The sequence below is a fragment of the Sturnus vulgaris genome, chromosome 3, assembly GCF_052056855.1.
Source record: "Sturnus vulgaris isolate bStuVul1 chromosome 3, bStuVul1.hap1, whole genome shotgun sequence".
Lineage (NCBI taxonomy): Eukaryota > Metazoa > Chordata > Aves > Passeriformes > Sturnidae > Sturnus > Sturnus vulgaris.
In genome coordinates, this window is record NC_142245.1 from 69,745,491 (window position 1) to 69,769,154 (window position 23,664).

At 40.9% G+C, this 23,664-nt stretch overlaps 1 protein-coding gene and 1 long non-coding RNA gene across 2 annotated transcripts in view; one reads left to right on the forward strand and one right to left on the reverse strand.

Annotated features, from left to right (window-relative positions):
* SLC16A10 (solute carrier family 16 member 10) overlaps positions 1-5,409 on the reverse strand; it is a 63,084-nt gene extending 57,675 nt beyond the window's left edge. Inside the window, exon 1 of the mRNA XM_014879264.2 lies at positions 4,876-5,409. Within this exon, the coding sequence (XP_014734750.2) occupies positions 4,876-5,242 (367 nt within the window). The 5' untranslated portion in view covers positions 5,243-5,409. The remainder of the gene's footprint in view (positions 1-4,875) is intronic.
* Positions 5,410-6,206: 797 nt separating this feature from the next.
* On the forward strand, positions 6,207-22,087 carry LOC106855011 (uncharacterized). The gene is made up of 3 exons (XR_001403320.2): positions 6,207-9,741; positions 11,639-11,739; positions 18,803-22,087. It is a non-coding gene; the product is annotated as an uncharacterized LOC106855011 (long non-coding RNA).
* Positions 22,088-23,664: the final 1,577 nt, after the last annotated feature.

The window sequence follows — 23,664 nt, forward strand, 5'->3', positions numbered from 1 at the left end:
TGTATGCATAAACAGTAGTGATATTCTGGTCTAAATAAAGGCAGCATGCTACAGAAACTGCCTTCAACTTTCCAGTTCGACTCGGCCATCATATCAAATACTTCAGAATCTTAATTTACATAGGTATTTATAATCACAAAGCCAGGTCAAAGAGGTACAAAAATGACTACAAATGAATAAAATTAATCATTACTTACATATATCAAGTTAGAACTCACTCTTAGTTCCCCTCTCTGGTTTCAATTGCCACACAAACATGAGAAGGAAAGCAGACTACAGCAGCACAGATAACCATGGGCACTATGTAAGCAATTCCATTATTTCCTTGTGTAGCCATTTTTTGTTCAAAAAATCCAGCTTTTTTGTGGAACTACATCCTCTACTGCAATGTAATCCGTATTGACCAGTGTGTTATATAGTAGTATACCTCCTTGCACCTCAAATTATACTTGTGTACTCTGATAACTTCTGCATTCCAAATTTGACTTAGTAGTTCTTAAAAAAAGAGTTGCTGTCTCATAAACCATGTGACACAGGTCCAGCCTGACAAGGTTCCCAATTTACTGGATACAGCAGCCCACAGATATAGAAGCAAAACTGTGGTTCTGAAGGACAGTTACACAACAAGGACTTGAATTACATCAAAATGGCTGATGGTCTTTATCTCTGGAGGAAAACTCAGGAAGATAAAGAGATTCAAGAAAAGAGTATAAAGGAAAACTTCAAACTGTCCTGTGAAATTATCCATTGTAGATCTTTGCAGTCATTCAACATTATCTTCTCAGTATTTGAATTACAGCCTGTATGTGAAAGTAAAATCAGAATTTTACTTCTGAAGAATCCTCCCTGCCCTATCAAACTCTCAGCAGGTCCAAGACTCCTGATGGTGCCAACAGTGTTGAGCCAGCCAATCAATCATCCTGACATGCAGATACATCGCCAAAGGCTGCACTTTAGAGAGCCAAACCCAGAGGCACACAAGCACAGGAATAACCAGTCCAGGCAAGGAGAGGTGCTATCTTCTAGGAACACTGGCTAACAAAGCCAACACGCGGATGCAGAACTCTAATAGCAGTACATACTCCCTGTGCAGGGGATACCTGTACACATAGGTGTACTTAACAGCTATACACGAGAGAATAATCCAGTAGAGTTACAGAACCAGCATTGTAGATCATAGAACAAGGAGCAATTAAAGTAGTGGAGCTAGTAATTTTATGTGACTTTTTAAAAATGAAACCTACCATTTTTATCTCTGTTGCCACTAGTATCATAGTTTTTATTTGCTTTTTGAAAACAAGTATAGGTACATATGCACATAAAAACCTATATGACAGAAGCACCTATCAAGAGAGCAAAACACAGGAGGCTCACACAAATCTGAGATAACAATGGGACTGGCTCAGTGCTCCTCATGCCCATGTGACAACTCCAATAGGGAAAAGAAACAAGTGCTCTTCCTGCCAGACCCTGGACTGGTCTGGACTAAATCCTTTCCCTTCAAGGGTGATCAGACTACAATTGCATTTGAACACTAGGTCTGCCCTATTTCCAAGGACCATGAGCCTCCTCCATTTCATTGCCATTGTTTTTTTCCACCCGGCTTGTTCCCCAAACACAATGAAATATAAACAATGAACAGAGTAGTTTCCTGAGACTTCAGGCACACCTTACTAGAAGTTTCATACTTGCACTAGGGGCTTTTCCTCTTCTGGAATTGTGAATCAATTAGTTTTTGAACAAAAAAATAGCTACACAAGGAAACAATGAAATTGCTTCTAATTTCTTTGCTTATGTAGTGCACTGTAGTTTTTGCTAATACAAATACCAAGATACTGTGTACTAGTTATATTCAATTGTTTTTTCATGAAAAGGTGTCCCTTGAAAGAATTTTTGAACCCTCTATGACCCACAAGCTTTTCCATTAATACTCCTAAATCTAGCAACAATGTTAATTATAGTTCTTCATCTTATTTATCCAGTGCTGATAGACAGCCTTGCCTATACTTTTGGTTCCTTCCACTCCTCACATACAAGGCAGAGTCACTTCTTGACTACATCTTCCTCCACTCTGCCTCCTCCCTTTTTGCAGTTCACACTGATCAACACCCACCCCATCTACTAACACTAACAAAAATAGCAAAGACTACGATATTTAGAGCAATCCCATTTTGCCTTGCATTGACTTCTAAGGTATTACAAGATGTTATTAAGAGATACCAAAAGCAGCTTTTATTAAAACCTACTCAATTCCTCCTTTCAGGAAAAATACCAGGCAAGAGAACTCCCAAAAGAGCAAGCACAAAAAAAAACCTCTGGCAACACATGTGCTCTTGGCAACAGCTAAGTAATCCTGTAGTAAAAAACAAAAACAACAACAACAAAAAAACCCTAACAAACCACAAACAGACCTGAATTCTTTGGCACTGTGGATCAACTGCAAAATTCCACAGACACCTGAGGTCCTTAAAGAAATTACCTGGAATACTCGTGCCTCTGAAAAAAATCAGCATTTCAGATATTAGAGAAATCCTTTTTTTCCAGAAGGATTAGACTATTAAACTTCTCTTTCCAAAGTAAAGCCCCACAGCAAGAAAACTTTCATTACAAATTCCAGTTTTCCAATTCATTAAACTTGACTAACTCAGTTACCACTGCCAGGTTTAAGTTGCAATCAGTCCAAACACAAGAGACTCAGCAGATTAAGTATTTGAATCAATACCATGGGAATGATCAGGCTAGGCTTTTCTCTAACACTAAAATCACAGTGATATTTCCCTTGCAGTACCTCAAATCATCAAGGTACTTTCAGACATTAAAAGGAAAGGATCGTTTTCTATCTGCTGTGCTTTTGTTTACAGGAGACTTCTTGTATTTGCAGTGCTCCTTCACATGCACACAAGCCTTTCAGTCAAGGCAGCTATCTTGCAGTATTTTCCCCAACTTGAACCCATCTGGATTTTTAAAAAAATAAAGAGAGAAAATAGCAACTTCTGCATTATCCAAACCAGAGTAAAGTGCAACAGTGTGCAGTTGTAGCTTTTTTTTTTTTCCCTCAAATCACTTAAAAAGCAATACAGGAGGTGCTAGCTGTATCCAGGACTCAGAACTCTTCCTGCTCTTCTAAGCAGGATGCAAAACAACTAGTTTCTAAAGCCAAGTTCCATTTCTTTCCCCCCCACTCTTTTCTGCAATTGGGCAAACTTTCAAAAACATGAGTGGAGCACACCCACAATCTCACCTCACTTAGACACCAGTGGTACAATTACCCTTCTGGAAGGTAGGAGATAATTTCAGTCGCTCTCTTGTTGATTATTTGAACTACTGAAGTACTACCTAAAAACCTTTTTTATTTTCTAAGTACAAGACAACAATTTTTAAGCGATTGTTACTACCAAACCAGATAATCAGAAAAAGCAATTTTTAAACTTCTGTACAGTGAACAGGCAAAGTATCAGCCACTCATTTGCTTCTGCATTTCTGACTGGCCAGGGGCTCCCAGGTCAGTATGCAAATATTCACAGCATGTTCTCTGAATCTCATTCTTCCCCTGTGCAGGCTGAGGAGCCTAGGCACCTACTTCTGGAAATGCATTTCCCTTCTGAGAAACAGGCACTGCCCAATCTGACTGTGCAGATGTAGCTTCCCATCTTCCTAGCTCACGCACACTGGGGAATACACCTTGTATATCACTGTAAATGATATACAAAACCCTTCAAATGCCAGAGACAACAATACTTAATGCTCCATCTCAGCTTTTCAGCTTTCATACTTCGGTATAAACACCTGCTCTGATTTTCTACTCCAGACAAAACTAGTTATTGAGCTGCGGGAGGAAAATTAACTTCTTTGTCTTAATGCCTCAACTTTAGGCCTACTTATGCAAGTATTAAGGAAGATGTAAATTTCAAGTAAGTTTCAGAAGGTCTGTAACACCCATTCTGTACCAAAAAAGTTTTCTAGGTTTACAACTCTGCAAGGCTAGACTTTTTTTAAAGAAAGGAACAAAAACATAAGACAGTGTTTATTTTTCAGTATTTCATTTTAATAATTTATCGCAAAGCTGTATTTATATAAGTCAACTTTATTATTTACTATAATAAAACATAATTTTAATATTGTTCCTTAATTTCAATTATTGTTATTTCAAGAGCCAAAAACTGAATTTCCTCAACTTACTAAGTCAGAGAGCACAAGACACTTCCCACAGAAAACATACATAAAATAAAACAGAATGTATGCTTACCTTTTAATTATTTGACTCGTATGTGTTTTAAGTGCTTTAGATCAGTAACATGTGAAAGTACTGTTAATGCCTTTAAAGATTAGTAAATATCGTTAACTTCACTGGTGAGTTTTATGACACTGGTCGCAGCCGTAAACCTGAACAGCAAAACGCCGAGTTTGACAACTGTCAAGCCCATTCTTGACATATTTTAAGTGTCACTATACCCCACTATGAATTGATCATTCAGACCAACCTTTAGGCTAACGGAGCAGAGGAATAAAGGTTTCTGAGACCAGAAGCGTGCATTGTAACCCACACTGCACGACAGCGGATGCCTAAAGATCCAGCTGTGGAAGAAGCGAGAGCACACCTGTTCCTTTTCCGCAGCTTCGCCCCCGATAGCCCCGGAGATCGCAGCTCGGGGGACACACGCACCTTCGCAGGGAGGCGAGGGGAGCTGCCCTTTCCCTCGGGGCTATTCCCGAGCGCCCCAGCGGCTCCGGCCTGGCCCGGCCCTCCACAGGGGTCTCGCTGCTGCGGCCCCCGGGGCTCGGACACCTCATGCGCCCGCCCGGGCTGCAGGCGGGGAAGGCCCGAGGCGGAGCGGGCTGGAAGCCGCCCCGACCCCTTCCCCGGCCGCCCCTCACCTGTTTTGAACACCAGCTGCTTGTCCTCGCTGCTGCCGAAGAGCCGGAGCATGGAGACGAAGAGGACCCCGCATGAGTTCTGAATGCCGAAGACGGCGCCGTTGCACCACATGGCGGCCAGCATCACCACCCAGCCCCAGCCGCCCTCGGGGGGCTCCGGCGCCGCAGCGCTCCCGGGGCAGCCCGGGCTCCCGGGGGCCTCCGCCGCCGCCTGGGGCTGGGCCCCGCTCTCGCCGCTCCCGGGGCACCACTCGCCGCCGTTCTCCCGCCGCGGCTCCTCGGCCGCCGGCGGGCCGGGCAGGGGGGTCGCGCCGGCGGGGTCTCCCTCCGCGCCCTGCGGCTCCAGCTGCTCGCTCACCGGCGCCATCCTCGGAGCGGGCGCGAGACCCTCCAGCCGCGCCGCTCCCGCCTTCCTCCTCCTCGCGACCTCTCGTCCCCCGCCCGCCTCAGCCCCTGGCCGTGGGAGCTGCGGGCATCCTGCGGCGCTCTGTCTGTCTGTCTGTCCGCCCGGCCGGTGTGCGGGACCGAGCGAGGCCAGCGCACACCCCCCTCTTCCCGCCGCGCCGCCGCCGCTTTATTTTAAAAGGGGGGCTCCCTCGGGGGCGTCAGCGGCAGGAGCGCTTCCCTCCGCGCCGATTGGCCGCGGGAGGGGGGCCGGGGAAAGGCAGGCGAAGCCACGCTCCTCTCCGGGCCCCCCCCACCTTGTCCGCCGCTCTGGCTCTCCGGCGGAGGGGGTGGAGCGGGGCGGGACCGCGCCGTGTCGGCCGCCGGCGGTAAGCGCACCGTGCGGCGGCCCCTGGGGAGGGGGAGCGGGGAAGCGGAGGGCGAGGCTGGAGCTCAGCGGTTAACGGCCGCGGGAAGGGGGCGGGAGGCGGGCGAGCGCCCCGAGCTTGCACACAGGTACCGCGCACTGCCCTCGGCGGGCAGAGCGGTAAACAAGCCCCTGGCCCCGCTCCCGGGCCCTGCCCGCGCCCCACGAGGCAGGGCAGCTGCGCCCAGCGGTGTCCCGCCCGAGCTGGGCGAGGGGGAAAAGTCTGAAACTCCCGCCCCGGCCGTTCGCAAACAACAACGAAATAAAGAGAAGCCGCCCCAAAACGCGCACCCCTCGCCACACACAGAGCCCCACTCGCGGTGAGAGCCGGCTCTCGGCCCTGCCCGGCGCTCTCCGGCCTCTGCGGAGTCCAGCGCCCACTCTCCTCCCCGAGGGAAGGGCTGCCAGCCCCGCTGCGGAGGCGCCCAGCTCCAGGGCCCTCGGGGCATCCGCTGGCCTCCAGGACAGTTGTCCACCTCCCCTCGGGACACCCTGTGCCAGGGGACACCGTGCGGGAACCGCTTCTGCTCATTGTCTTTCCTGCTTTTTAACAAAGGAAGAGAAAGTACTTGCTCCTGCAAATACACCTCTTGACATGTTTCCCATTTGCACATAGGCATCAACTCCTGACCTTTCCTCTCCGCAGCCAGGGAAGCGAGAGGATAGGGAAAGTGCAGGTCAGGAGTGTTAAATGACAAGATTTTGATTCACGATCCTGCTTCCAAGCTTGCATTCGCACGTCTGTTCTGCTGTTTGGCAGCTACTTATGTTTTTAGCAGTTTGGGCTTGATGAGGAAGAGAGCTTCTTGAAAGAAAATCAGCATATTAAATCTGGATGCTTCGTCCATCCCTGTGAGATTTGGAGGGCTCAAAGCATCCTCTTGCACTCGTACACCATCCCCATTTCTTCCCTCAGAGCCTAGGCTGCTATTGCTATGCCCGCTGTGCCATCCAACTCCCCAGCCTGCCTGCCAATCCCTCTTCTTCCTTTTTTGACCCTGAATCACCTTCTCCGTCCTACCTACCAGTGGCCACATGGAAAAAGAAAGCTTAGTCCAAAACAAAGCACCGATTCTTAAAAACGTGCCTTCTGGTTCAGCACACATTGCTCTCCACATGAAAACTAGTAGCTAAAGAAAGTAAAACATATAATTAAGAGCATTTCATAGGTGCACTAATCTTGCTGCATACTCACTGTCTTCTTACCCATGCCCTTCTAAGTTAAACATAAAAACATTACACATAAACATACAGCAGTAGAATTCAGAAGAAAATAAAAGCCCGGTATAGTTTTATGAATTGCATCATGATTGTTGAAGAAAAGAGAGAATATTTGGCCGGCCACTGAAAAACACATCTGTTCCCCCCAAGGAACAAGTCTGGATGCTTATTAAAACCCCAAGCCTATGATAAGCTTAACTATGCTCAAAATACTTCCTAAGCAATTTAACATAAAAAAGTTAACAGTTCACATTCTCCACCAAGCCTTTGTCCAGAAGCTGTTTTCTAAATCTGTTGAGCTTTCTTACAGTAATTAAAGCTTCCTCCACCACAATATAACATTTTTGAACAGTTATGACAGAGCAAACAAACCCTTTTTTTTCTCCAGACTCAATCTTCATTACATTTGTCAGCAACAATTAACTTGATTAAACTTTCGGTTGCTTAGAAATAAACAAGGACAAAATCTAAGACTGGATCTTAATGTGACTGATCCAAGGGATCATCGTTCCACAAACTCTTATGTATGGTTCTAACTCTTAGTGAGACTGCTCAGATGGGAGTCCTGAATGGAAGCCTGTGAACTGTGTGATGCAAAGTCAAATCAGCTCAAGGGAAGTGCCACATAAATTTTCAGTTTTGGGCAGTGTTCAGTTAAGCTCGAGATTAATTCCCTCTCTGCATATTTTTCAAGGTAATATTTATGTACTGCAGTTCGCCTGTTTCCTATAAACAATACAATCACTCCCCCACTTTTTAAGACAAAGAACGTGTCTTTAAGAAAACCCATTATGAACATATTGTGTGCAGCTTCTACTTTTGTACATTTTTTAAAAAGATTCTATCTTCCAGTCATTAAGTGTTTCTTACAGCCTGATTAGTATGAACAAATTCTTTTCCCTTTTTCCTCACATTTGAGACGCATAGTCAAAAAATCAGATTCTCCAGTACATACAGTTTTTATAAATATGATGTCTATAACTATTCTGAATGTTTCTTCAATATTCTGTACCTTGTTGTCCTACTGCCATTTAGCTAAACTAAAAAAAAAGTAGTATTTATATTTCAGAAAAATTTAGGCTCATGGGGTCTTCCTCTACAGGCCTTAAGTAGGCATCTAGAGAAACTCAGTACCTCTTTGGTACACTCTGCTCCTCTCAAGAGCTAAGCCTCTTTCCTTTTGAGAGAGGTCTCTAGAGATCTCAGCTATTTCCCTAGTAGTTCCCAAGAAGAAGAACAATAAAATCTCACTCTTCATAGTCAGATAATTTCCATGGCAAATGTACTTTGCAAACAGAATATGGGCAGGTTTGACTGCAGTTTCATTTCTGAAGTTTTTTATTTCTGTTTTTTTGTAATCCCAAAGATTTACAATAAACCACTGGTGTTTAAGTTATTGCTATCTAAGAATTTTAAAAGTATTATTTGAAAAAAAATAATACTCTGGAAAAGCATGTGAAAGGAAAGCCACCTTTGTGGCTCTGCTATTTGAGCCCTGTGTGTTCGCAAGAAAAAAAGTTGCAAAGGAAAAAGAAGGAAGATGGACATGAGATAATCAGCATAAAACAGTGAAAATAAAGAGGTTACATAGATACAGAAGATAGACCTCATATATAGGTAAATGCATGTGTTTCAGCTAAATTGTTATTATAAACAAAAAGAAAAAAATCATAAAACCAACAGCAAAATGAAGAGAAAAGTGGAAAAAAACCAAGAGAGTATGGATAAGATGAGAAATGTGATGTGAGGAAAGCCTTGGGTTTGTCTAAGATTCCTTCCTGTTTATGGTAATATGCTTGTTTTACATGTTTTATTAATACCCTACAGCTGATAACAAACAGCAATTGTGCACACAAAAGACATAATGCTCTGTAACAGACATCTGCTACGGTGGTACTCAGGCTGTGCCTATTTTAGGATCAATATATAAAAGACCAAAGCCAAAGGAAGAATTTGCCCTCTCATTTGTGGATTTTCAAAAGCCCCAGGGGCTGGGAAATGGCATCTTCTGCAACCCTATCTGAAATTCTAGCCAGCTCCCCATTAAACATTGACTCACTTTCTCCCAAGCTATTGAAAATAGACCAAGACTTCAGTAGCTCTCACATGCAGCATTTTCTTTGACCATAAAGAATACTTCAATTGCCTATGACTTAAAAAAAAATTACCTATATTGTTGAAGCATGCTGTTAGTGACACACCAAGACAGCTTTTCCATAACAAAATTTTTCAAAGTCATGTAGTATTCTGCAAAAATAAAGTGCACAGAATGTCAAGCCTGTAGAGTACGTGTTCAGAGAGTTTAATTCTTCCTTCTTCTGTTGATCTGATTAGAATTTGTACTGTAATCAATGAAAAGGGTATGTCTACATCATCTAGAAAAAAACTAGGTCTTCAGTAAAATGCCTAACTTTACTACAAATTTTCAACAAGCAGTACAGCAGAAGCAAATCCAAGAAAGAGAGGCACTATACAGAGAGAGCATGAGGCTAACATAAAATCTTGTGGCCAGTTAGACTAATGCATTATATTAATGATTAAGCCTTTCTGTTCTTTAATTTTCAGCTAGTATTATTAAGACACCTATTCAGCAGAAGGATTTGGACTTGGATCAGAAAGATGAGATAAACAGGATAACCATTAAAACACAAAAACATATGGTATCGCCAACTGCGTGAAGATCAACATTAGATTAAATCCTATTCAGTAAGCAGTGTTTATGCATCTCAGCCAGACAGGATGTTCTACTGGTGTTTCAGACTGGGCTCCAGCTGAGTCGTATGAACTACCAGGGCTGCATCTGACTGCTGAGCAGATGAGTCACACTTTCAAAGGTATAAACCACAGATTTTACTTGTGTACTGTGGGGAGTGCTGAAAATGTCTAACCCTAATTTGATAATACCTACAGTAGAAGTTTTCTAGACCGCTATTAGTTGTCAAGATATAGGTTCCCTCCTAATTCCAACCGGTATGAGAGAGGGAAAGAAAGTAGACTAAATGTCTAACTAGTGAAGCTAAAGAAAAGCAATACTTTTCCTTAGCTTAGTCCAGTTCCCACATCTGCATTTGTTTAAAACACCAATTCCAGACTTAACATTTTCCATTTTTAGGTTCACCTGATGGCTCAGGTCTGGCTTCTTTACAAATTAAACTCAGGTTTAGTTTATCATTCAATGAAGAGTGGATAGGACTTTACCAGCTGTTGTCTGGAATACTGTTGACACATAACTGCTACTACTAAAGGTGGGCAAGTGAAAGAAAGTGGCAGTCACTACCTGTCAAAGCCCTCTGCCCCTGCCAATCCCCAGCTGCACAAAGCTAAATTTTTGATGGCAGACTTTTAGTGTAGGATTTTTCTAGCCTACCTTGTCTCTGTCTCCACTGTGAGCATCTGATCAAGGATATCATCTATGTAGTGTTGGTAGGTGGGAACAGGAGCACAATTTACTTTTAAACATTAACATTTATTATAAGTCATACTGAAGGAGCCAGATGACTAGCTTAGATGTATGAGTGAGAACTCTAGACACCTAAAATTTCGTGGAATTAATCCCACCCGAGGATATAAAGTTGAAGAACATCTTAAGATAATTTTTATTCTGACCTCAAACACAGAATTTGTTTTGATCCTATTGCTAAATGAGGAAGCATGAAGAATACATTGTCCTAGCATGATCATTCACCTCTCTCTTGGCAGTGAAATAACTAACAGTGCTGGCAACATTCTCATGCAGCTTCAAAGTTAACATCTCTTTCAAATGAGCAGGAACTGCTTCAAGCCATTGTTTTAGGCTGTCTTCAGGCTTGGTTTGATACCACTACACAGGTCAAATATCTCACACTGCACACATTATCATAGGATCTAAGCACCTCAGAGTTCCTTCTTTTGTTTATGTAGATTTAATATCTCCAGACCACCTTTGCAATCTCAATAACTCAATTTTGTTTTCAGCAAAAGTTTGGAACATCAGAGAAACAAATGTTTTACCAAATCAACCAAACCAGATTGCTGTCTAGAAGCAGATTTTAGTTGGTTGCTCAGTGGCCTCTCAGTTAACTTTTCAAGCTGCAAAAAGATGAAAAAGAAAAAAAACCCACTACCTCTGACAGTAATACGTGAACTGAAAATCCACCAGGAATAGAAGTGACACTAACCTTGCTCACTTGATTTTTAAGAATTCGAATTTCTATGGAAGTTAAATTAACTTTGTTGATCACCCTTGTCCATTTGTCCCTTTGAAAGTGTTTCTGTATTAAAGGCTATAGCAAGGGCTACCAGGTGGTAGTGGCCCCATTTCAAGGTATGATTTACAGCACTGTCAGCATTTTACTTACTAGGTAAGCAAAACTGTGTATCTAAGTGAGTCAATTCAAATATTAAGGCATATGAAAACTGTTAACAAAGTCTTCCATGTAGAAAGTCTACTTGCCTTTGCAAATTGAACACATTTGTGTTGAGAAATACAACATTAAAAAATCTGACGTTTTAAGACTATTATAGGGATACTAAATATAGCAAAGAATAGTGCCAGCTGTACATATTTGCATGGAAGTATTTAAACTATATCAGACATTAAATATATGGTAAATAATGTGATGCATCTACCTTTGCAGCTGCACAGAGGTACAGAAGGACTTAATTCCATTCTGTTTTTCTACTCATGAAGAGTTTCTTTAATATATGAAAGATTAAAAAACTTTCTTTTTTTTTTTTTCTTTTTTTTTTAAGTCTAAATGATTGTCCTCAATCTACATCTACTTTTTAACTATCATCTGAAATCCTGAATTGGAAGTTGGGTATCCCACAAGAAAAAATCCAATCTTTTGCAGGTCAGTAAAAAAAAAAAAAAAAAAAAAAATAAATATATATGCTCTCTCTGGTTCACTTTTCTCCAATTGATAGGTTATTTAACACTCAATTCATCCCATGTGTGGTAGTATGTATAAAATAGATTTCAACAAAGGTATGTGAAAATGCAACATTAGTTTGCAATGACTGTGTTTTGTGAAATAAACATAACAATTCTTCTTAGCACCATTAAATATCTCCTCTCTTTCAAAAGCAGAATTAAATTAATCCTTCTGTTGACCGGGATTTTTTAAAAGTTAAATAAGTCCTGTATCAGTGGCCTTCCTCTAAATATGTATTTACTTTGTGGTTAAGTAAAAATATACCATTTGTTCAAAAGTAAGCACATTCATAGGCCCTGTACTTTCTATTTATACTCTGATAAAAAATGTCTCTACAAGATTAATGGGATAACCGTTACTTTACATACAAAAATAAAATAAATTAGTACAGAAAAGTTTCTAGTATAGCATATATTCACACAAATCAATTTCATTAAGGGATCCTAAACTGCCCTCTCTGTTATTTAGGCTGAGTAAGACAGCGTGCTCTCCCTGGCCAGCCTCACCCATGAGGAGTATGAGGTTACCTTATAGCTGGTCGATCACAGTGCAGCATTTACTTGAAAGCCAGATGTGAATCGTTTAGGTTCAGTGGCTCCGAGTGCTCTTTGTCCTCCCTCTGAAACGGCATTTTTTGTAACTCAAGAGATGCACATAGGCTAAGATTCCTCTCTGGGAATCCTAGATGCATTTCCTAAGACAGATAAAATTAATAATAAATTTTCTTTATCATCATTCCCAGTTATTTAAAATAAAGACTATGTAAAGATTTTTCATTACAGAAGCTTCTGATCACAGCACTGTGACATAACAGATGCAGTATCCATTATCAGGCAGAATTATTCAGTATATAAAAGGTGTAACCGTTTAGGTGTCTATTGTGTCTTATATTTTAGTTAGAAGTACTTGGAAGAAAATACTTCCCTCCTCTCATCAGGGTGAAATCAAGGTAATCTTATTTAACCTCCCTGGGATATTAATATTTAAAATGAAATGTCACTCCACCTAATTATTTTACTAAAAGCTTTCAACTCCTGTAAGCTCTTTTAAGTAAAATCTAAACCTTTAAGAAGTTGCCAACTCTATGTATAATACAGTACACACAGTACCACCCTTTGAGGGAAAGCTTGCATGTTCAAATTGGGCCAAATAAGCAATAAGACAATATAAACCCAAGCCACTTAAACAACATGAATAATTCCCAGACGCTTAAAAATCTGATTTATAACTATGCACACGCAGTGCAATTGTCGTTCCAGAATTCACTTTGCTGGAATTTACTGGAGGATAGTGCTGTGTACTAACAGGATTTTACAATTAATAAGGCCTATAACGCTACTGACCGGGCATGAAAACCGTGTACTAAGTTATGTACAATTCTTCTATTTGAGCTAAATTTGCTATGGAGAATAAGACTATTAATCATTAAGCCATCTCAGGTTTCTGTATTATCAAAATATACCTAATATTCCCACTAAGAAAGCCACCCCTGACATAAGGAGCTGATCTTAAAAATAACCTGGGATTCTTAGTTTTACAGAAAGAATGTTTGCTGGCCTTTAATGACCCACTTTGTTCCCAGGCATTGTAATTTTGTAGTTCCTTTGATCTTAAGACATTTTTCTAATTGTATTTCTGCAGGATATTTGATGTCCTGCCACCAATCAGTAGAAAAGCAGAAGTTAAGGTACTACCAACCCTTTGTTAAATATACTTTTATATATCCACATATACAAGAGGACCTTTTGTTTCAAGAGTTAGGTTAATATTCCAAGAACATGTGGAAAAAGTTGAACAAGAAGAAAAGGAATTATTCTTACATAAGACTCTTCGCATATGAATGATTATGGAGCAAAACCAGAGTTGTGTTTGTACATTAATTATTTTGAGGCTACTACAGTGTTTTGACTTTAGACCGTCTTTTACTTTACACAGTCTAATAACTTGCACCCATATAGCAAATGGGAATAGTTAACCTGGTGTCAAATCTCGTTGCAGAAACCCGTGTTAAAACCTTGTATACATCCAGCCTCCTATCTGCTTTTCTCCTTGGGAAAAGTAAAGATTTGTATTCAGTGTTAGAAGGGTTGATCCACTCCAATTTAAATACAATTAGTAAGATTGTTACACAGGTTGCAGTTGCCAGATCTTTATGGCTGGTAATACCTCTGCCAAAGTACACAGTATTTTTTGGTTTCAGTATGACTTTGCAAGGCTATCAGCTGGAAAAAGCAGGTTTTTTGTTCTGCAATGAATTCAAGCATAGCCTGGAATTACAGACACTTTAAAAAACCCCAACTTTGTGTTTGACTTCAACTTTCACAGTAGGATTGATACTCTAGGGTAACCTCCAAAGGGATTTGAGTAGAACTTTTCCCATTTTGCTTTTCCTGATGTGCAGGATCCGTGTGAGAGAGCTAGACTTCTGATCTTCTCTAGTCAAGATGTGTGCTTCTTGTAAAGATGAGGTGTCACAAGGAGAGCAACATATGAGGAGATATTACCTGGAAGCACAAGTTGCCACAGGAGGCTTGATGTGTGTTCTCCAGTTGGACATCAGCTTAGTCTGGTTGCATCCAAACTCAATCTCCCATATTTCAAAGCTTTGCTGATGCAGAGACACATTCCTAACTCTGGATTTCTCAAGCAAATTGCCAGGTGCAGTCCCATGTTTAACTCCATTTTCACCACCGTGAGCCTCTTCTCTCTCCTCCCCCAAAACCAACCCTCGTAATAACCTGGATGAATTCCTCCTGCTCTTTCCTAATAACACGGTTTCCTAACAACAGTTTTCAGAAACAAGTTTGATACTAAAGCAATGAGCACAGGCTTAGAGCAAGAATTTCTTACCCATTAACATGTAACAGGTTTGTTTGTTTTTTAAGCAAACATTTGAACACAGTCTCTGTGGTCTGCCTAAAAACTATTTACCAACAGCAAATCCTGGCCTTCCTTTGGAGCCCGAGGTCAGACAGCCCCTCCAGACTTCTGCTTCAGCTGGCTTGTTCCAGCTGGTCCAGACTCTCCCTCACTCAAGGAAGCACTTTCTTTTCTGACAATGAGAAGACTTGTAACTCAGGGTGTCACAGAGCACAGGCCACAGAAACACAAGGGCAGACTTTGCACACTTCTAATCTGTGTACAGTAGCTTGGGAAAGGACCTTGGGTTAAAAACTGTTACTCACTCTCAGACTAGGAATGAATTCTCTCATTATATTTTGATGGTATCAGTACAACTGGAAAGTAAAACACAGTAAAACATTGATCAGTTTCAAATATTGAGTATTTAAAAGTAAACCTGGCTTCTTGGCATGACCCCTAGGACCTCTTCCAATAATTTTCCTTTTTTTCTCCCTTCAGCCCTCAGTCTCACATCAGGACAACTAAACTTTGAGCCACGTAATGCTAAATATATCTTGCTTCATATCCTATTTATGCTTCTCCAGGCAAAAAGGTCACCAGAAATTATTTAAGGAATTTATTTCCCCCACACTTACTGAGAACTTCTGTACCCCCTTCTGGCCCAGTCATTTCTGTAATGTCAGCTTGGATCCCCTTCTTAACCCTTCCTTCTCCCTACATTGGGAGTTCCAATCCTGAGATGTAAAACTCATTCCCTAAACAACACATTGTAGTCAGCCCTACACAGCCGTTTCGGTGTGAAAATGAAACAGAAAATCAGGCAAGGAAAAGGAAAATATCAATGTATTTGTCCATTAATCATTGTTCTGTCTTGCTGGCTTTTTACATCATTCCTGAAACTTTTCTCTTTTACAACAAAGAGCCTAACTCAAATTTACATTGATTTCTCTGCAGCAGTCTTCCCTGCTAACCTCTTCCAGAAGTCTGTCATTTAATACATATATTATCTGCACCTGCATGATGTGCCTTTTTTTTTTTCTTCTGAAATGAAACAGGTCATTTCCCATAGATTTGTAACAGCAGGAAACACCCCCTTGTATTAGCTTTAATTTCAGCTTTCCATGTCAATACATGTCAGGAACATTTGATGTGGCAGAAAACATCCCCAAATGCAATGCCATTAAAACGGGACCAAAAGTTCCTGTGCTGCTTGTTAGAACAGCAAAACAGAGTTAACTGCTGAGTGAACAGAACAGTGTTCTTTTCTCCTTAATGTATAACAACACTGATTTCACACACTGAGTAGGTCTGACATCTGCTTTGGTAGTAGCTGACAGGAAACCTGAACACAATTTCCAGAGGTGTTTTTATGCTCAATGGAGACTCAGCTACTGCAAACTCCTCTTTCTTTACACCTTAAAGGCTGCCTAAGGATATCTTACAAAGCAGGAATTGCCATCTGCTGGCCAAGCCGGGAATGGGCTTTGTCCACAATTTATTACTACATCTCCCTGACTAAATTTGGAAATGGATTTGAGCAAAGGAGACGGTGCCACTGCCAGCTGAGCCTGGCCCCGGGACAGAAGTATGTGCATACTTCTCCAGCTCAAGCTGGAAAAGGAGGGGAAAAACTGTAGAGGAGGAGATGAGTTTGGGGGATCCATGATGCTGAAGTATTGATTTTAAGATAGATGGTAAAATAGTTTCGTGTTCATCTGGAAATTACATTTAATTTTTATACTTTTTAGTGACAAAAAGAGAATGTAGGTGTGACAAAACCCTTGCTGCTGGGAGAGGAAGGCCAAGTCTCTGCAAATTTCTGTTTCCAGAAAAGAGCTACTTAGAGGCAGCAGGAAGGCACCACAGTAATCCCAGCCCATTCTCAAACAGAATCCTATATAGCACAGCACGGCCATCCCCTGACTCTCTTCTCTCATCTGCTTTGTCATAGCTGTGATTTTTTATGTCCCAAGCCTTTCTATCTCCAAACTCCTTTCACAAGCCACCTCCCCAGCTCTCAGAGTCAAAACATTTCTCCTCATTCTTTCAATCCAGAACCCATCACAGTTTTCATCTTCTTTCCCATCCTTCCTTAAATTTTCTATTCTACCAAGTCTTCTTCCTTTCCCCCTAACTTTTCATGCAGGCGCAGATAATTCCACTGCCCAGCTGGTTTGTAAAGAAGTAAAGTAGTAACTTCCTCTAAGTATTCCCCAGCCTTAGTGGAATTATGATAAATGGAGTTCTTTCCATTGCTCATATTTTCTAGCCGGAGTTCCATAGCTTAAGTGCCTGCGTTAAAAAATTGCGTCCATTTATGTACCACCTGTTTTCTTCATTGCATAGTCCCAAATCAACTGCCTTTTCCTATAAAAAACCACAGGGACAAGAAAAATCACCTCAAGTTGTGCCAGGGGAGGTTCAGATTGGGTATTATGAAGAACTTCTTCACAAAAAAGGGTTGTCCAGCATTGGAACTGGCTGCCCAGGGAAGTGGTTGAATCACCATCCCTGGAGGTATTTAAAAGATGAGTGGACGTGCCACTTGGGACATGGTTTAGTGTTGGATGTGGCAGTGCTGGGTTAATAAATGGTTGGACTCAATGTTCCTCAAGGTATTTTTCAGCCTAAATGATTCTGTGACCTCCATGTCATTCATGAATCCCTGTATTTTTGCAATATTTATTTTCAGTTATATGCTTTCCAAGCAGAAGACCTATTTATTCTTCCTGTAAAAGCTATTTCATATCTTAAGATCAGCTTTGGCTTTCTCTGAGTTCTATTATAACCCTTTTCAACGTGGAGGATGGGGAGAGCTCAACTGCACACATCAGGCAGGGTATGGGTACACTCTGGATTTATACAGCAGAAAATTTTTATACTCTATTTCATTTTCCTTGCACTTATGTTTCCATACTAATTCTTAACATTTGATTTCCTTTTTTGACTGTGAGTATCAGGATGACTTTTTCAATTTCTACTACGATTGCAAGGTCTCACTCCCTTTTTAATTGATGTCCGTTTTGTTCATCATTTGGATGTAAGAATGATGCATTTCATTTGTGTGGCATTAAAATGCACCTTCCCAATAGTCTCATGGATACCTTTGCAGGTGCCAGTCATCTTTACAACGTCAATCAAACTTCATTGTAACAGGTTATCTAACTACTAACTACAAAACTTATGGAAGTTAGCAATAGCTCCCTAAACCATAGGATCATAGGATTGTTGAGGTTGGAATAGACCTTTGAGTCTTTTCTTTGAGACCTTTGCAACTGTAAAAAAATTTACTGCCCTGTTCACCACTAAGCCATGTGCCTAAGCAAAGCATTTTAAAAAAAAGTCTGGAGCTGAGCAAATGCACCAGCTGCAGCTTTCTTGGAAGGGTTCTCCTGTTTCTGCAGCTCTTTCATCTGCTGGCATTGGTGTTGCCAAGACAATGCTGCACACAAATATTCAGCCTCCATCTGAACAATGATCTAAGAAGAGAAAATAAAAGATAAAGTGTTGCACAAGTCAGAATTAGTAATGTAAAAATACCTTAGATATAACACACAATTCTCTTCTCAGAAAGAACACAACAGAAATAGAGTACAAAGAGGACAAATGAGCAATGTTTTTCCTGTTTTATAATTTGTGTGAAAAACATTCAAATTGACCAAGACACATCAGCTTGGGAAAGAAATCAGTAAGGAAACAGAGGGCTGTAAAGTTATGATAGGTATGAAACAGGTGAAGGGAAATGTTTATCTGCTAATACGCAAATAAAAGACCTAAGGAAGGTCTGAGAATATGATCAGACCTCAAGTTTTACTGAATAATTCCTGTGCCACTCAACAAAACTAATTATTACACTAACCAATACAGAGTATTTAAGATGCCATAACTGCGTACTTACCCAAATAATAGGAAGAATCATAAAAGAAAGATGTGGTAACAACAAAACACAATAAGAAGATTACTTCCAGCTCAGGAACTTTTCAAACTGTGGATTTCTCTATACTAGGAAATAACAGGAGAGGTATTGAAATAAGTCTCCATTGAGTTTCTCCCTGTTCTCATACTCTTTCCCAAATACCAGGAACTTAGTGGAGACCTGATGCTCATTTTAAACTTCCAGGGTAAAGCACAAATGCAGTTCCATACTACCACAGACACTGCAGTGAATTTTCTCATATTTGAGGAAATCACAGGGACAACCCATCCAGCATGTAAGAGGTAAGTCTTACCTTTGGGAAAGGAAGTGTCTAAATCATATCCCCTCAGATGAAAAGGGCTCTTGATGCTAACTGAGTGTAGTTGTTTTTTGTCTTGTGACATGGGTGGAAATTCAAAATGAGTAGAAGTAAAAATGTCAAAGTAAAGCATTGTGCTTTTACTAAACTGAATTTCTTTTTCTTCAACTTACAAAAGAGTAAGATTTCTATTTGCATTATTGTCAATGTTACATCAAATATAAAGATATGAATGTTTCAAAGGTAACAAATCAATTTTCTCCTTTTCCCAGAGTTTTCATAAAATGGGAAGTTTGGCCTTTTTGTTCTGACTTAGAACAACAAAAATATTGTGTTTGCAATTTGCAAATATTGTGATTCTGAGAAATTCCATTTTTTTAGCAGCTTATTTCTCTCATAGACTGACTATGAAACACCAGTCTGTTTGTTTGGAAAAGGAAGGTTCCTGTCACTTGAAAACATTCATCTTGGAGATATCTTTATTCACACAACTGCTAAACCTTAGTGATCTCGTTGAGATCTCTCCCTCAGCAGGAAGCGAGAGTGGCAGTGAGCTCAGTGACACTTTCTGGCCCATGGAAGCTGGATGTATCCCACACCCAAACTATCGATCTAAAACAACAAACCACCTTAATCACGCAATACTTCTTGGCATGTACAAAACACAAAGGAGGAGTTACATTCCCAAACAAAGAGGAATGCCTGTTCTCATTAAGGGTTTCCCTCAACGCAGGGAAAACAAGGGGCAGGGTTCTCTCTCCAGGACAGACTGTGTTCAACACTCTTCTGCATGGTTGCAAGTAAACAGGAGATCTTGAAGGACAAGGTCTTAAAGCTTGTTTGTTTTATAAGCAGAAGCTACCACCATTCAGGAAAGCCATGTTCAGTCTCTGAGCAAGTCCCCAAGTGTCTGTTCCAGTGTCCAAGAGGGGACATAGAAGACAAGATAGCTCCTGATTTCAGTCATCTGACTTCTACTGTGAGAAAACACTTCTGCTATTATCTTGCCTTAATAATTTGGCTGTTCTTTCTTAACACTCGTTTGTTTTGCTGACAGAGTCGGGCCCATGGAAACTACTTTACCTAGGTTTAAAAGTTCATCCTGTTCTACCTTTTAATAGAACAACAAAACTTCCCTGTAAACCCAGCTCCCAGAATTGACTACAACCCTAGTAAAGCTGGCTCTGACCAAATGTTGGCACCATTTTCATAAACCACAAGTTTTGACAAGCTTTTTCCTTCTTCTCTGCTAGCATTTAATATATCTTTCTCTCCAGGTATACCAGTCAGGAATAAATCTGCCACAGGCATGAGTCTCTAAAGAAACAAGAATTGCCTTTGACAGGATGTCAAACCTTTAGGGTAGGTTTATTGTGTCCTGTGCAGCTCACATGCTGAAAAAGAGTTTCATCTTTCACTTTTTCATAATATGCCTTTAACTATACTTTTTCCCTTAATATGGACAGCTTTGTCTACACATGCTTAAACCTTTCAGTCACTTAACCACATAGGCCACAGAATAGAATTCCTTCCAAGAATTGAAAGAAAAGTAACTAAGAACCTGAACAGCTATTTCATCCTGAAAACACTAACATAGATCTAATGAAATTTAAAATATTTTTCATAGCAGGAGAAAATAACTAAATCTGCCTTCAAAAATTTAAGGCTCATGCTAAGATGTAACATTAGCTTTCCAAGCAAAACATACATGAAGTATTTCTAATCATGCTCAGACTAGAACAAGCCCAACTTAATCTTGGATTTAAGTTCATTAAACAAAATCACTTCATGCAGCTCAAAAAGCCTTGTTCACAGCATGGCTCCATATCATCAGAGGGAAAAGATGTATGTTGAGAAATCTTCATAGTGGAAAAAAATCTTTCCAGTTACACCAGAAGCCACAGAGGGAGTTTTGTCAGGATGTTACTCCTGATCTTCAGGAGAAATTTCCTGAATATTATTTTGAAGACTGCCTTAAAATCAATCTGGATCTATTTCTTCTTGTTTTGCTAAAAACGGCACAGAGATGACCTAGAATCTTTATTACAACTGGTGTTGGTCTTTGTTGAAAAAGCTCAGTATTTCTGAGAGGCTTTCTTTGTTAAGAAAATTAAAAATCTTAAGTCAACTTCTTCCCGACCTAGTGATGCTGACAGCTGTGCCAGCTCCACCACAGCACAGACAGCGAAGGCTTCAGCCACAGGAAGGTGCATGGAAACGACCAACAGAGACCACACCAACACGGAATTTATTACTTCCACATTTTTTTCTTTGTTCCCAAAGCAAATCCACTTGGTTAACCTTTGCTATCACATCTGTAAAATGGTGTTAAAAGAGACCGTCACAGGGAAAGCTGTTATGAAGCTTACTGGCAAATATAGGTCTCAAACCCCATTTATTTCCTTAAGAGCAAACTCAGAACTGTCGTAATTCTCAAACTTGGGCACTATCTTACAGATATTGCTGTAAGCAGCAACTCAAGCAGCAGGAGTTCACTTACACCTCCTATCCCTCCCCCAGCCTTTTGCTTCCTCCCCAGTGCACATCCAGTTGTGCTGTGAGCCAGATCAGGGAACTAACCCAGGCTTCAAAGCAAAGCACAGCCCCTTCCCTCTCCCCTGCCTGCCTTTTCAAGTGAATTCAATTCCCTGACCTGATTGCCAGTCCCATAAACAGCTGCACCTTCCTAACTCCTTATGTCAGCACTGCTGCTGCACTCCCCACACGGTGTTATCTATAAAGTGTTTGGTTTGTGGGTTTGTTTGGTTTTTTAAAGAAATCTTATTATGTATGACCTACTACCTCTGGGAAACTGGAGTAGGCTAATGACAGGAAGGGTGGGTATCCCTGTCTCTCTGTAAGGAAAGAGAGAAATGCCTAGCAGTTACCAAGTCTCTGAATCTTTCTTCAAAGCCCTGAAGAGGTGAGCATTTGAAACACAAAGAGAAACCCCTCACTCATCAACTACAGAACACTATTTTCCCTACAATATCCTAAAAGCCCTTAGGTATTTCAAGTATGTTCAGAGAAGAAAGGAAAAAAAGAAACAAAAAAAAGAAGTAAAGCATCTACGAACTTCTTTTCACAATATAACATATAAACCCTGTCTAACATTTCTTTCAAATAACCCTGTTGAGCAAGGAATTACTCCTGTGTGCAAAATAAGCCAACAGAAGCTGAAGTCTATTGCCTCTTATGAATTAAAAGCTCATTACTGTTTATTGGCATGTTTCATGTGGTCTTTGGAGAGCCTCATTAATTCTTCATAATAATCTATTTTTAACTGAAAAAAAAAAAAAAAAAGAAGAAATGGCAGCAATGGGAGGTGAGAACAAGTTCTACATCACACTCTTTGCAGCAATCTGTCCCTGGTGCAGCAGCTGTGACTGCCTTTGTGACTGTCTTTGGCAGTGACTCACACCAAACAGGTGAGAGGCTCATTAGAACTTTGCTTGGAGATGTTCGGGGTGAATTTATACTGCCCGATATCTCACATGTCTTTGTTGCATTGGGAGACTAGTTTCTGTCACAGGAAATAATATGACACACAGGACAGAGAGGAGACATTTTGCCTGAATCTTCCTCCTCCTCACTTCTGCTGTCCCTTCCTCGCCTTCCTCCAGAGGAGAGCAACTTACAGGCCAAGGAGCTGAGTTGCCACTGGAGAGAAACATTAGCAAATGGCAAACAAAGATGAAAAGAATGAGAGCAGCTACTCATGGACTTCTTTGGATTAGGAAAACGAGGAACCTGACTTAGTTGAAGGAACATGCCTTTATCTGAAAAACAAGTGGAGAGGGAAAAGTGTTTTAAACTATCTTTTGACAACAGACGATCTTGGGCCCCACTGTGCCTATCTACAACTAACACAGAGAGTCACTGCTGCAGCAATAATCCCAGGGCATACAGCAGCATCAGTAATTTTCCTGCCAGCAGCAAAGATCAGTGGTTTAATTTTGCAGATTTAAAAGTCTAAAATTTTTCAGATTTAAAGCTGCCGGTACCTAAAGTAGCCTTAGAATTAATCACAGAGCTCTGCCCTAAGTGACAGCCCTTTCACTGCATGCCTGCTGACCACTGCCTTCTCCAGGGAATACATCTAAATGTTGGGAAACAGGGAGAGAAACTTAGAGTCTGAAGTTCACCTTACTTTGCATTACAGCACTGTATATGTGAAAAATACAGTTTATTGTGCATAAAAAATATGAGACAAGAAACTCAACTTCTTGCCAGTGCAAAGAGATGGTCTGGGCAAACAGTGGAAAAAGGGCACTGCAGCTCTGTAATGTTTGTTTTGGAGGCTGTGAGGGTGAAAGGAGTCAAGAGAAACAAATTGCAGCAATCAAAACAGAAGAGAGGGCCCATACGGGTGTACTTAGGATCATGGAAGGAGTGCGAAATCCAGATTTCATAGATGTTGTGTTGCATCACAGAAAGAATTATGGGATTATCAAGGGGGAAAGTTGGACGAAAATGAGATTTTGTCATTAACCATGCAAATTCCCTGTTATGTTCTACTAAAAACTTTATGTCTACTTCCCTTGAATTGCTTGTGCTTATCTTAGGGAAGCAGGGTGGGGAGGAAGATCAACTAACACAGTATCACCGAAAGTCAAACAAAACAAGAAATGAAGAAGAGTTGCCTTAGAAATTCCTTGATCAGAGAACATCTGCTGTGTTCACTGATTGCTCTGAGTAGATGATGCCCATGTTATTTAGGACAAATCTTAATCCCAGATCACCTACA